The sequence below is a fragment of the Salmo salar genome, chromosome 22 (assembly GCF_965601325.2).
Source record: "Salmo salar chromosome 22, fSalSal1, whole genome shotgun sequence".
In the NCBI taxonomy this organism is placed as follows: Eukaryota; Metazoa; Chordata; class Actinopteri; order Salmoniformes; family Salmonidae; genus Salmo; species Salmo salar.
The window spans coordinates 4,811,787-4,824,976 of record NC_138312.1 but is presented as its reverse complement, the minus strand read 5'-3'; the positions used below and the strand labels follow the sequence as shown (position 1 = coordinate 4,824,976).

Here is a 13,190-nt window from a genome sequence, read left to right as displayed (position 1 = left end):
GAAAGCCTGGTCAACCGTGGGGGCAATAGCATACACAACAGTGCCATCTGCATACAGGTGTACACTACATGACCAAATGTATGTGGATACCTGCTCGTAGAACATCTCATTCCAAAATCATGGGCATTAAATGGAGTTGGCCCCCCTTTTGCTTCTATAACAGCCTCCACTCTCCCGGGAAGGCTTTCCACTAGATGTTGGAAAATTGCTGCGGAGACTTGCTTTCATTCAGCCACAAGAGCATTAGTGAGGTTGGGCACTGATATTGGGCAATTTGGCCTGGCTCGCAGTCGGTGTTCCAATTCATTCCAAAGGTGTTCGATGGGGTTGATGTCAGGGATCTGTGCAGGCCAGTCAAGTTCTTCCACACCGATCTTTACAAACCATTTCTGTATGGACCTCGCTTTGTGCACAGAGAAATTGTCATGTTGAAACAGAAAAGGGCCTTTCCCAGACTGATGCAACAAAGTTAAAAGCACAGAATCGTCTAGATTGTCATTGTACGGTGTAGCGTAAAAACATCCCTTTACTGGAACTAAGGGAAACCATGAAAAACAGTCCCAGAAAATGATTCCTCCTCCACCAAACTTTACAGTTGGCACTATACATTCGGGTAGGTAGTGTTCTCCTGGCATCCGCCAAACCCAGATTAGTCCGTCGGACTGCCAGATGGTGAAGCGTCATTCATCACTCCAGATAACTTTTTGCACTGCTCCAGAGTCCAATGGCGGTGACCTTTACACCACTCCATACATTGTGCATGGTAATCCCAGGCTTGTGTGCGGCTGCTTTGCCAATGAAACCCATTTCATGAAGCTCCCGACGAACATTGCTTCCAAAGGCAGTTTGGAACTCGGTAGTGATTGTTGCAACGGAGGACATACGATTTCTACGTGCCAACAAGATGGCGCCGACAGAGATGACTGCCTCGCTTCGAGTTCTTAGGAAACTATGCAGTATTTTGCTTATGTATTATTTCTTACATTCTTACCCCAGGAAATCTTAAGTCTTATTACATACAGCTGGGAAGAACTATTGGATATAAGAGCGACATCAACTTACCAACATTATAACCAGGAATACGACTTTCCTGAAGCGGATCCTGTGTTTGGACCACCACCCAGGACAATGGATCTAATCCAGGAAGCCGACCCAGGGGCAGACGGAGCGGCCTCCTGGACAGGCTCCTTAGACGTGCACATCGCCCACCGCTCCTGAGAATACTACTCGCCAATGTCTCGTCTTTTAACAACAAGGTAGACAAAATTCGAGCAAGGGTTGCCTTCCAGAGAGACATCAGAGATTGTAAAATCCTCTGTTTCACGGAAACATGGCTCTCTCAGGATAGGTTGTCGTAATCGGTTCAGCCACCAGGTTTCTCCATGCATCGCGCCGACAGAGATAAACCCTCAACACATGGCCTCAACACTAAGAACGACCTCGAGAGATAAAACCCAGAACAAAGAAGAAATTAAACATGGATTTTTTGATCGCTGACACACACATGATGACCTTAACAACGGAAGCAGGACCCCGGTTAAAACATAGAGAAAGGGAAGAGTATAAAGCGTCAATATACGATGCGCCAAAAAAGCATTTTCTAAATATTTATAGAACCCAAATACCGCCCGCAACTGTGTTGAAAGATCAAGTGTTGATGTCTAATGGACAACTATGGGGTTATCTGTTTGATTACCTGGCCTGTAGAGTGAAACTCTATACCGTAGCCGAAGGAGAAGAATATACAGACCAGACTTTAGGAGTGGACTACAGGCTTGAAGACTGGCATGTGTTTCGCAAGGTGGTGTGTCCCGAACAGAGTTATCACAAAGGGGAATAGCTTGTTCACGGGCTACGAGACCCGTTGGGAAGGTGCCCCTGACTCTTCAGGAAGAATATTTCATAGGGTGAAAATACAAAGAAAGAATCGACTTCCATGTGGGTGCGTGGAGTTCTATATCAGCAACGAGAAAATCCGCAACGATAACATCCGTGATGGTGGACTGACTGGGGATTTTAGGTTGCGTATGCTTATTCCTTTTAAAAGTTGGGCTATAACGGAATTGAAAATGTTAGAGTTAGTGGATGCTCTTTTTGTACAGAGCCAACAATGGCAGAGTATTGTTAAACTAAGGAAGTGCATGATATATATGAATCCTAAGGATTATGATTCAAAGGTACCCCCAGAAGGGTCATCCTCAGAAGGGTCATCCCCTGAAAAAAACGTTAACCATGCCCCGATACCAAAGGAATGGTTCAACAATAAAAGGGGTGACCATAAAGCCTCCGGTTCTTCATTTCAGCATATACCATGGATATTCATATACCATATCAGGACTCCGATACGTCATGGGTACCAGACCCTAAGGACTCTATGCCTCACAGCCCTCCTTTGTACTCCCCTCAGGCAAGCCCCCCAACACCCCCTACATGTACACCGCCTGAGGATGTGTTTGATGGGGTGGTCAGTACTATTTTTGTGGACACCATCAAGGCCTCTGTAGCCGCACGTTTAGATGTGGTGATTGGAGAGTATATAAGAGAAAAATGCCACGGTTGTGTGATCAATCACCCCAGCCAACGACGACATCCGTGTTTATATGACCCACCCAAGTACTACTTCTTCAACCACTTTGAGGAGCTGGTGAAAAGACTGTGGTCCTGCCGCTTTATACCAATCGATGTCAGAGCCCTGGAGTCTATGGGTCTTGTGCCATCTATTCCCAGGGTTTACGGTGTAACCGAGGCTTTCCTATATGAACTGAAGGAGGTGGTCTACATCCATGAGAAACTCAAAGAAATCAGGCACGCACTGGTGGACGACAACAAATACAAGGAAGCTTTGGTGGCTGATGTGGTGACTTTCTGGCTCAATAAACCCCAAGAGAACAAGTAACAATATATATTTTTTTATTTAGATATAAAGCAATGGGTAACTATATGCATATGATGTTAGAGAGAATAAATACATTTTTTCTTTTGAGAGAATTTACAAATGCTATGCAGCAAATTATTGAAAATAAAGTGAAGAATGTATCGCTCTACACAACCCACAATACAGGGTTTAATGCAGAGCGTGTGCTAAATGGAACAAATCATGAGTCATGTAAAACATACGGGGGAGACTCTACAATGGGCACAACTGGTATCCCGTCTTGTGGATGATTCTGAAGAACTAGAAATATCCTTGTCTAAGAATTTAGTTTATTTGTTTGAAACATCATTTAATTGTAACATGTATCATATTTGTTGTTTATATACTTATATAACGGATGTATGTGTCTTAAAAATTCAGCGATATAAGCCTGTAAATGTAAACCAAGTATGCAAGGTGTTGCATGCATGGGTCATTGAGAAAACGGGTAGTAATATCCTGCTACGTACCCTGAATTGTATGGATACATAATACTTAAAAAATGTTAGCAAAAATAAAATGCAAAATGAAAATGAAATGTTCTTGTTATTTGAAAGGGGCTCATTAATGTTACTGTACATCAGAGAGGCAAGAAGGATGGTGGAGCAGATGATGAAAAACATGTATTATAACCGCTATGTCTCATACTATGTTGATCAAGTGGGTAATGGATTACCCGGTTATCATGGAACCCCTACCATGTATGGTTCGGGGATAGGAGGTATATTTCGTAAGCTCTTTAGGATGGTTTTACCATTTATGAAGAGAGGCCTAACGTTTTATGTAAAAAAATACCCTAAGGATTGATTGTAAACAACGTTTGACATGTTTCTACGACCGGTAATGGAACATTTTGACTTTTCGTGTCCTGATTTACACTCGCGCGTTATGCCTTTGGATAGTGATCTGAACGCATGAACAAAACGGAGGTATTTGGACATAAATATGGAGTATTTCGAACAAAACGAACATTTCTTGTGGAAGTAGGAGTCCTCGGAGTGCATTCTGACGAAGATCAGCAAAGGTAAGAGAATATTTATAATACTAATTCAGAGTTTTGTTGATGCCAGAACTTGGCGGGTAGCTGTATAGCTTGCTTCGATGGCTGAGCTATGTACTCAGAATATTGAACAATGTGCTGACAAAGCGGTTGCGTCAAGGAGTAGTGTATCTATAATTCTTTCAATAACTGTTGTAAATGTTATCAACGTTTATGATGAGTATTTTTGTAAATTGATTTGGTGGGAATACATTTTCTGAACATCACGCGCCAATGTAAAATGCTGTTTTTCGATATAAATATGAACTTTATCGAGCAAAACATACATGTATTGTATAACATGAAGTCCTATGAGTGCCATCTGATGAAGATCATCAAAGGTTAGTGAATATTTTAGCTGTACTTTTGGTTTTTGTGATGCATGTCCTTGCTTGGAAAATGGCTGTGTGGTTTTTCTTGTGAAGTTTATGTCCTAACATAATCTAATTTTATGCTTTCGCCGTAAAGCCTTTTTGAAATCGGACAATGTGGTTAGATTAACAAGAACCTTATCTTTAAAATGGTGTAAAATAGTTGATTGTTTGAGAAAATGAAATTGAGATTTTTGCTGTTTTGTATTTCGTGCCATGCTATTTCACTGGCTGTTGAATAGTGTATACCGCAGGTGGGACCGTCACGTCCCACCTAGCCCATAGAGGTTAACCTCTCTAGGGTAGGTGGCACCAAATCGTCCCACCTACGCAACAGCCAGTCTAATCCCGTGGCGCGATATTCAAATACCTTAAAAATGCTATTACTTCAATTTCTCAAACATATAACTATTTTACACCATTTTAAAGACAAGACTCTCCTTTATCTAACCACACTGTCCGATTTCAAAAAGGCTTTACAACGAAAGCAAAACATTAGATTATGTCAGCAGAGTACCAAGCCAGAAATAATCAGACACCTATTTTTCAAGCTAGCATATAATGTCACATAAACCCAAACCACAGCTAAATGCAGCACTAACCTTTGATGATCTTCATCAGATGACAACCCTAGGACATTATGTTATACAATACATGCATGTTTTGTTCAATCAAGTTCATATTTATATCAAAAAACAGCTTTTTACATTAGCATGTGACTAGCATGTGACTAGCATTCCGACCGAACACTGCCGTTGAATTTACTAAATTACTCACGATAAAAGTTCACAAAAAACATAACAATTATTTTAAGAATTATAGATACAGAACTCCTCTATGCACTCGATATGTCCGATTTTAATATAGCTTTTCAGTGAAAGCACATTTTGCAATATTCTAAGTAGATAGCCCGGCATCACAGGGCTAGCTATTTAGACACCCAGCAAGTTTAGCACTCACCAAAGTCAGATTTACTATAAGAAAAATGTTATTACCTTTGCTGTTCTCCGTCAGAATGCACTCCCAGGACTTCTACTTCAATAACAAAAGTTGGTTTGGTTCAAAATAATCCATAGTTATATCCAAATAGCGGCGTTTTGTTCGTGCGTTCAAGACACTATCCGAAGTGTAAATAAGGGTCACGCGCACAACGCATTTCGTGACAAAAAAATTCTAAATATTCCATTACCGTACTTCGAAGCATGTCAACCGCTGTTTAAAATCAATTTTTATGCCATTTTTCTCGTAAAAAAGCGATAATATTCCGACCGAGAATCTCTGTTTAGGTTCAGAGACGAACGAAAATAAAAACATGGGGTCGACTCGTGCACGAGCCTGAGTCTCATAGTACTGTGACCGGCCACTATCCAAACGCGCTAATGTTTTTCAGCCAGGGGCTGCCTCGATATCATTCAGCTTTTTGCCGCCTTCTGAGAGCCCATGGGAGCCGTAGGAAGTGTCACGTAACAGCAGAGATCCCCTGTATTGGATAGAGATAATCAAGAAGGCCAAGAAATGGTCAGACAGGGTACTTCCTGTACAGAATCTTCTCAGGTTTTGGCCTGCCAAATGAGTTCTGTTATACTCACAGACAGCATTCAAACAGTTTTAGAAACTTGAGTGTTTTCTATCCAAAACTAATAATTATATGCATATTCTAGTTTCTGGGCACGAGTAATAATCCGATTAAATCGGGTACGTTTTTTATCCGGACGTGAAAATACTGCCCCCTAGCCATAACAGGTTAAAGCTTGGTCGCAAATGGGTCTTCCAAATGGACAATGACCCCAAGCATACTTCCAAAGTTGTGGCAAAATGGCTTGTGGGAAAAAGTGAAAAAGTGTGTGCGAGCAAGGAGGCCAACAAACCTGACTCAGTTACACCAGCTCTGTCATGAGGAATGGGCCAAAATTCACCCAACTTATTGTGGGAAGCTTGTGGAAGGCTGCCCGAAACATTTGACCCAAGTTAAACAATTTAAAGGCCATGCTACCAAATACTAATTGAGTGTATGTATGTAAACTTCTGACCCACTGGGAATGTGTTGAAAGAAATAAAAGCTGAAATAAATCATTCTCTATTATTATTCTGACATTTCACATTCTTAAAATAAAGTGGTGATCCTAACTGACCTAAGACAGGGAATCTTTACTAGGATGAAATGTCAGGAATTGTGAAAACTGAGTTTAAATGTATTTGGCTAAGGTGTATGTAAACTTCTGACTTCAACTGTACTTAAAGGTTGAGAAACACAGTTCTCACACACCCTAGTTAAGGTTGAGACAACACGGTTCTGACCCACCCTGGTAAAGGTTGAGTAAACACGGTTCTCACCCACCCTGGTAAAAGGCACACAGGTAGCATCAACTGGGAAAGCAGTCAGAGTTCATCGAAAGCCATCCCAGCTCTATTTATGCATTTATCTCATCAAAGAGATAAATGCATACATAACTATTAATATTGGATAGATATAGTCAGGTTCTAAATCCTAGAAAACTACAGTCTGGGTTGAAGAAGAGAAGACGGCGTGGGACTCACCTTTGACTCTAGAAGGAAGAGACGGGGCAGGTGAGGAGAGTGGGGCGGGCGGGGGGCTGTCCAGGCTGCGCGTGTGAGAGCTAGGACTGGCGTACACCTCCCGCTTCTGATTGTGGGCCAGTGCTAGCCTGCGACCCACACTGAAGAGTCCACCTCCTCCTCGGTCCAGGGTGGAGGAGCTGGTGTGAGTCTGGTACAGATTCAAGGGCCGAGAAGAGCGGCCCTTCTTTACTGGACCTGTCTAAGTAAGTAACAAACAAACAAAACACACACTCTCCATCTCGCTCTCTAAACTCAGCAGCCATAACAGACAGTAATAATAATAGACTGCTACAAATTATCTTTCTGACTAACACCTCAGAATCAGGATCGCAGCAGACACCATAGAGTTGTGAAGGACTGGGTCGTATTGATTAGGGCATGCAACTGAAATCATTTAAAAACATTTAATAACAAGAAAAAGTGTTAATTTACCAAATAGTTCCTCCCTGTTTTACTCCGTTTTTTTCTCCATTTGGTACCAAATGAACACGACCATAATATTGCTGACCTTCTCATCCAGGTCATCATCACTCTCGTACAGATCATCCTGACGCAGCTGCCACTCGTATTCCACGTGCATGTTGAACTGGTTACTCTGGGACTGGTTGATCTGGTACACAAGAGGAAAATTGCCGCGTGTCAATCATCATATATCATACTATATGGAAACGCAGCCACTGCATACTACACTGTCTGCACAATTATTAGGCAAGTTGTATGTTTGAGGATTCATTTTATTATTGAACAACTACAGCGCTCTCGGTCAATCCAAAATGTTAATAAACCTCAAACCTGAATATTTAAGAAAGTAAAAGTGAGGTTTTGGCTTTCTTTGGAGAATATCTATGTGTGCACAATTATTGGGCAACTATTAGTGTGCAGAATTATTATGCAACTAAATGAAAAACTTAAAGTTCCCTATCTCACTTGTTTATTTTTGATCTGTTAAAGTGAGAAAACTCAAAATGTATAAATAAACATTTCTGACATTTCCAAAAAAAAATCTGTGACCAATATAGCCACCCTTCTTTTCAATAACAGTCATAAGCCTTCCATCCATGGAGTCTGTCAGTTTCTTGATCTGTTGACAATCAACTTTTTGTGCAGCAGCAACCACAGCCTCCCAGACACTAGTCAGAGAGGTGTACTGTTTTCCTTCACCGTAAATCGTCCGTTTAAGAAGGGACCACAAGTTCTCAATAGGGTTTAGGTCAGGTGAGGAAGGGGGCCATGTCATTATTCTTTCATCTTTAAGGCCTTTACTGGCTAGCCACGCAGTGGAGTACTTCGAAGCATGCGATGGAGCATTGACCTGCATAAAAATCATGGTCTTCTTGAAAGATGCAGACTTTTTCCTGTACCACTGCTTGAAGAAAGTGTCTTCTAAAAACTGACAGTAGGTTTGGGAGTTGAGTTTGAGTCCATCTTCAACCCAAAAAGGTCCAACTAGCTCATCTTTAATAATACCACCCCATACCAGTACCCCACCTCCACCTTGCTGGCGTCTGAGTCGAAGTGGAGCTCCGTGCCCGTTACTGATCCAGCCACGGGCCCATCCATCTGGTCCGTCAAGAGTCACTCTCATCAGTCCATAAAACCTTTGAAAAATCTGTGTTCAGATATTTCTTGGCCCAGTCTTGACGTTTCGACTTATGTGTCTTGTTCAGTGGTGGTCGGGTTTCAGCCGTCCTTACCTTGGCCATGTCTCTGAGCACTGAACACCTTGTACTTCTGGGCACTCCAGGTAGGTTGCAGTTCTGGAATATGACAGCACTGGAGGATAATGGGTTCCTGGTAGCTTCACGTTTGATTCTTCTCAAATCTTTGGCAGTTAATTTGCGTCTTTTTTTCTCAACACGGTTCTTGCGACCCTGTTGACTATTTGCAACACAACGTTTGATGGTTCTGTGATCACGCCCCAATATCTTAGCAATTTCAAGAGTGCTGCATTCTTCTGAAATACTTTTTACAATTTTTGACTTTTCAGAGTCAGTTAAATCTATTTTTTGGCCAATTTTGCCTGAGGAAAAGAAGCTGCGATATAATTATACACACCTTGATATAGGGTGTTGATCTCCTTAGGCCACACCCTCCCTCATTACACAAATACACATCACCTGATATGCTTAAATCCAATAAGCATTCTTGGAGTTCGGAAATATGCATAATGATGATATGGTCAAAATACTGACTTGCCTAATAATTGTGCACACAGTGTATATATAAATATATATATCACATTGGTGATAGCATGAATTTGGACTGGAACCTTCACTGCCTCTGCACAAAGCAATTTATACATTTTTTGTCTACGCTATGGAAATCAATCTATCAATACAAAATAAATCAAGATTCCTTTGGTGTCCACAGACTAAGGAGAAAAAATATATATTGACAAGGAGGTGCTGCCGGCTATGAATAATGAGGTTTAGTTAATTACTCAAAGCGCCTAGTCCTTGAACAGTGTAGTTGTGAGTCAGCTGTAGTCAGGGTGGACTCACCAGCTCCTCACAGTGCGTGTTCTTTAATCTGCTAGCAATATCCAGCCCAGTCTCACCCACCTCATTCTCTGAGAGAGAAACAACAAAGAGCACAGCTGGGATCATCATCAAGCATTAATGGCTGGCACAACAACCACTTGTATGGAGAGCCACAATATATGAAGCCTTCATTGTCATGTGGCACAACACAACAATGCAATACAGTTTTTTCTTGGTAAGCCATTCTCATGATTTTTGTCAGTTGTTGTTGAGCACCCCTCCTTTCTTTTGTTTGCTGAAGGCCCACCTGAACGCGTACCTATTTATTGGCATTTTGGCAGTCCATCTGGCCTGACGCCGCTCACAATTTCTGACTAACCATAAAGGAGGATCTACCACTATTGTTGGAATATACTTTAATTAATGAAGAATGACTTAGTTTGCTGAAATCAGAGCTAGTACGTCAGAACGCTCAGAACCTTTATCCTTTACTGATTAATAAGCACAAAACATTCTCCTACCGCACTCCCTGTTCAATGACTTGGCACAAGTACCTGAATGTGCAGAATCCACAAAAAAATATGAGTATTGAGCTCCTAGACATACTATTGACTTAGAAACACATACAGAGGTGTTTACGGATTCACAAAGCCCCAGCTTTTGGCTCAAATTATGAAGAGTTTTTGCGCAAATGAAAACATGTCTTGAATAAATGCTCTTTGGATTTGATGCTGCTCTTCATTGAGAAACCCAAGGCAGAAAAATAAAAAATCTCCATTGACCTCTCGAAATGAAAATGCAACAAAAAGTGGATATAGAGACTTAACACACTCCAATGAGATATCCATCAAATCACATTTTGTCACATGCGCCAAATACAACAGGTAGACCTTACCATGAAATGCTTACTTACAAGCCCTTAACCTGTTATGGCTAGGGGGCAGTATTTTCACGGCTGGATAAAAAACGTACCCGATTTAATCTGGTTACTACTCCTGCCCAGTAACTAGAATATGCATATAATTATTGGCTTTGGATAGAAAACACTCCAAAGTTTCTAAAACTGTTTGAATGGTGTCTGTGAGTATAACAGAACTCAAATGGCAGGTCAAAACCTGAGAGATTCCTTTACAGGAATCTAACGTGACACTTCCTACGTCTTCCATGTGCGCTCAGAGCCCGGGAAAAACCTGAATGTCATCATTCCAGCCCCAGGCTGAAACACATTATCGCCTTTCTCAAGTGGCCGATCAAGGGACTGTGGGCTTAGGCGCGTGCACTGGCCGCCCCCCGTCTTTGTGATTTTTCCTCTGTTTGCCGAAAAGGAGATTCCCGGTCGGAATATTATCGCTTTTTTACGAGATAAATTGCATAACAATTGATTTTAAACAGCGGTTGACGTGCTTCGAAGTACAGTAATGGAATATTTAGAATTTTTTTGTCACGAATTGCGCCATGCGCACGACCCTGATTTACCATTTCGGATAGTTTCTGGAACGCACGAACAAAACGCCGCTATTCGGATATAACGATGGATTATTTGGGACCAAACCAACATTTGTTATTGAAGTAGCAGTCCTGGGAGTGCATTCTGACGAAGACAACAAAGGTAATAACATTTTTGTTATAGTAAATCTGAATTTGGTGAAGGCTAAACTTGCCGGGTGTCTAAATAGCTAGCCCGTGATGGCTGGGCTATGTACTTAGAATATTGCAACATGTGATTTCACCAAAAAGCTATTTTAAAATCGGACATATCGAGTGCATAGAGGAGTTCTGTATCTATAATTCTTAAAATAATTGTTATGCTTTTTGTGAACGTTTATCGTGAGTAATTTAGTAAATTGTTAGTAAATTCCCCGGAAGTTTGCGGGGGGTATGCTAGTTCTGAACGTCACATGCTAATGTAAAAAGCTGTTTTTTGATATAAATATGAACTTGATTGAACAAAACATGCATGTATTGTATAACATAATGTCCTAGGTGTGTCATCTGATGAAGATCATCAAAGGTTAGTGCTGCATTTAGCTGTCTTCTGGGTTTTTGTGACATTATATGCTAGCTTGAAAAATGGGTGTCTGATTATTTCTGGCTGGGTACTCTGCTGACATAATCTAATGTTTTGCTTTCGCTGTAAAGCCTTTTTGAAATCGGACAGTGTGGTTAGATATTCGGAGAGTCTTGTCTTTAAAATGCTGTGAAATAGTCATATGTTTGAAAAATTGAAGTTTTTGTATTTTTGAGGAATTTGTAATTCGCGCCACGCCTATCATTTGATATTGGAGCAGGTGTTCCGCTAGCGGAACGTCTAGATGTAAGAGGTTAACCAACAATGCAGTTCAAGAAATAGAGTTAAGAAAATATTTTCTAAGTAAACTAAAGTAAAATATAAAATAAAACACAATAAGATTACATAACAATAACGAGGCTATACACAGGGGGTTAACGTAAATAGTCCGGTGGCAATTTTATTAATTGTCTTATGGCTTGGGTGTAGAAGCTGTTAAGGAGCCTTTTGGACCCGGCACTCCGGAACCACTTGCCGTACAGTAGCAGAGAGAACAGTCTATGACTTTGGTGACTGGAGTCTGACAATTTTATGGGCCTTCCTCTGGACACCGCCTAGTATATAGGTCCTGGATGGCAGGAAACTTGGGCACAGTGATGTATTGGGTTGTATGCACTACCCTCTGTGGCGCCTTATGGTCGGATGCCGAGCAGTTGCCATACCAGGAGGTGTTGCAACCGGTCAGGGTGCTCTTGATGGTGCAGCTGTAGAACCTTTTGAGGATCTGGGGACCCATGCCAAATCTTTTCAGTCTCTGCCCTCTTCACGACGGTCTTGGTGTGTTTGGACCATGATAGTTTGTTGGTGATGTGGACACCAAGGAACTTGAAAATCTTAACATCGATCGGGCTGTAGTGGAGTGGGTTAATGGGGGCCTGATTGACCCTCCTTTTCCTGTAGTCCAAGATCAGCTCCTTTGTCTTGCTCACACTGAGGGAGAGGTTGTTGTCCTGGCACCACACTGCCAGGTCTCTGACCTCCTCCCTATAGGCAGTCTTATCATTGTTGGTGATCAGGACTACCACTTCTTGCGTCGTGAGTGTGGAAGATGTGTTGTTGCCTACCCCTACTACCTGGGGGAGGTCCGTCAGGAAGTCCAGGATCCAGTTGTAAAGGGAGGTGTTTAGTCCCAGGGTCCTTAGCTTAGTGATGAGCTTTGTGGGCACTATGGTGTTGAACACTGAGCTGTAATAAATGAAAAGCATTCTCACATTGGTGACCCATTTCAGGAAACTAGGCATGTGTCGCGGGTCACTACTTTAAAGGAGAGCCGTTTGAACGTAAACTATTTTTTATCAAAATGTTTTTTGGGGCAGAAATGCCTTCTCGAACATGTGCCTTCATAACAAACTTGTATGCCATCTGTAAATACAAATAAAATTGTTAAATTACGAGCCCAGTTGGTTTAGCCACAGAAAATGTCAGCAACCTTTCGCTACCCATGATTGGCTGAGATAATGAGTGGGCTGGACATGCCGAGAGATGAGTTTGGATTGGACTGCCATATAGCACACTTCTGTCTATTTGAGCTGGTCAGTTTGTGTAGGTAATCCTGTCTAATGTGGCTTTTTTATGTATTGCATAGTAAAATGTAACAAATAGACTCAACTATGCAAGTATCCATTTCAATAGAACATCACTGCAACAACTGTTTCAGAGCACTCTCGTCTGAGCGTGCCAGAGGGCAGAATAACTGATGACTTTTCAAACACTCATCACCGGTTGAATATGGCCTGTG

General features: G+C 41.6%; 1 protein-coding gene across 1 annotated transcript in view; it reads right to left on the bottom strand.

The window, feature by feature from the left end:
• The window catches only part of unm_sa1614 (un-named sa1614), a 117,436-nt gene that overhangs the window by 43,601 nt on the left and 60,645 nt on the right, over positions 1–13,190 (bottom strand). The window contains exons 20-22 of the mRNA XM_045705329.2: positions 9,406–9,473; positions 7,413–7,514; positions 6,863–7,103 (exon numbers count right to left, since the gene is read on the bottom strand). Of these exons, the coding sequence (XP_045561285.1) occupies positions 6,863–7,103; positions 7,413–7,514; positions 9,406–9,473 (411 nt within the window). The remainder of the gene's footprint in view (positions 1–6,862; positions 7,104–7,412; positions 7,515–9,405; positions 9,474–13,190) is intronic.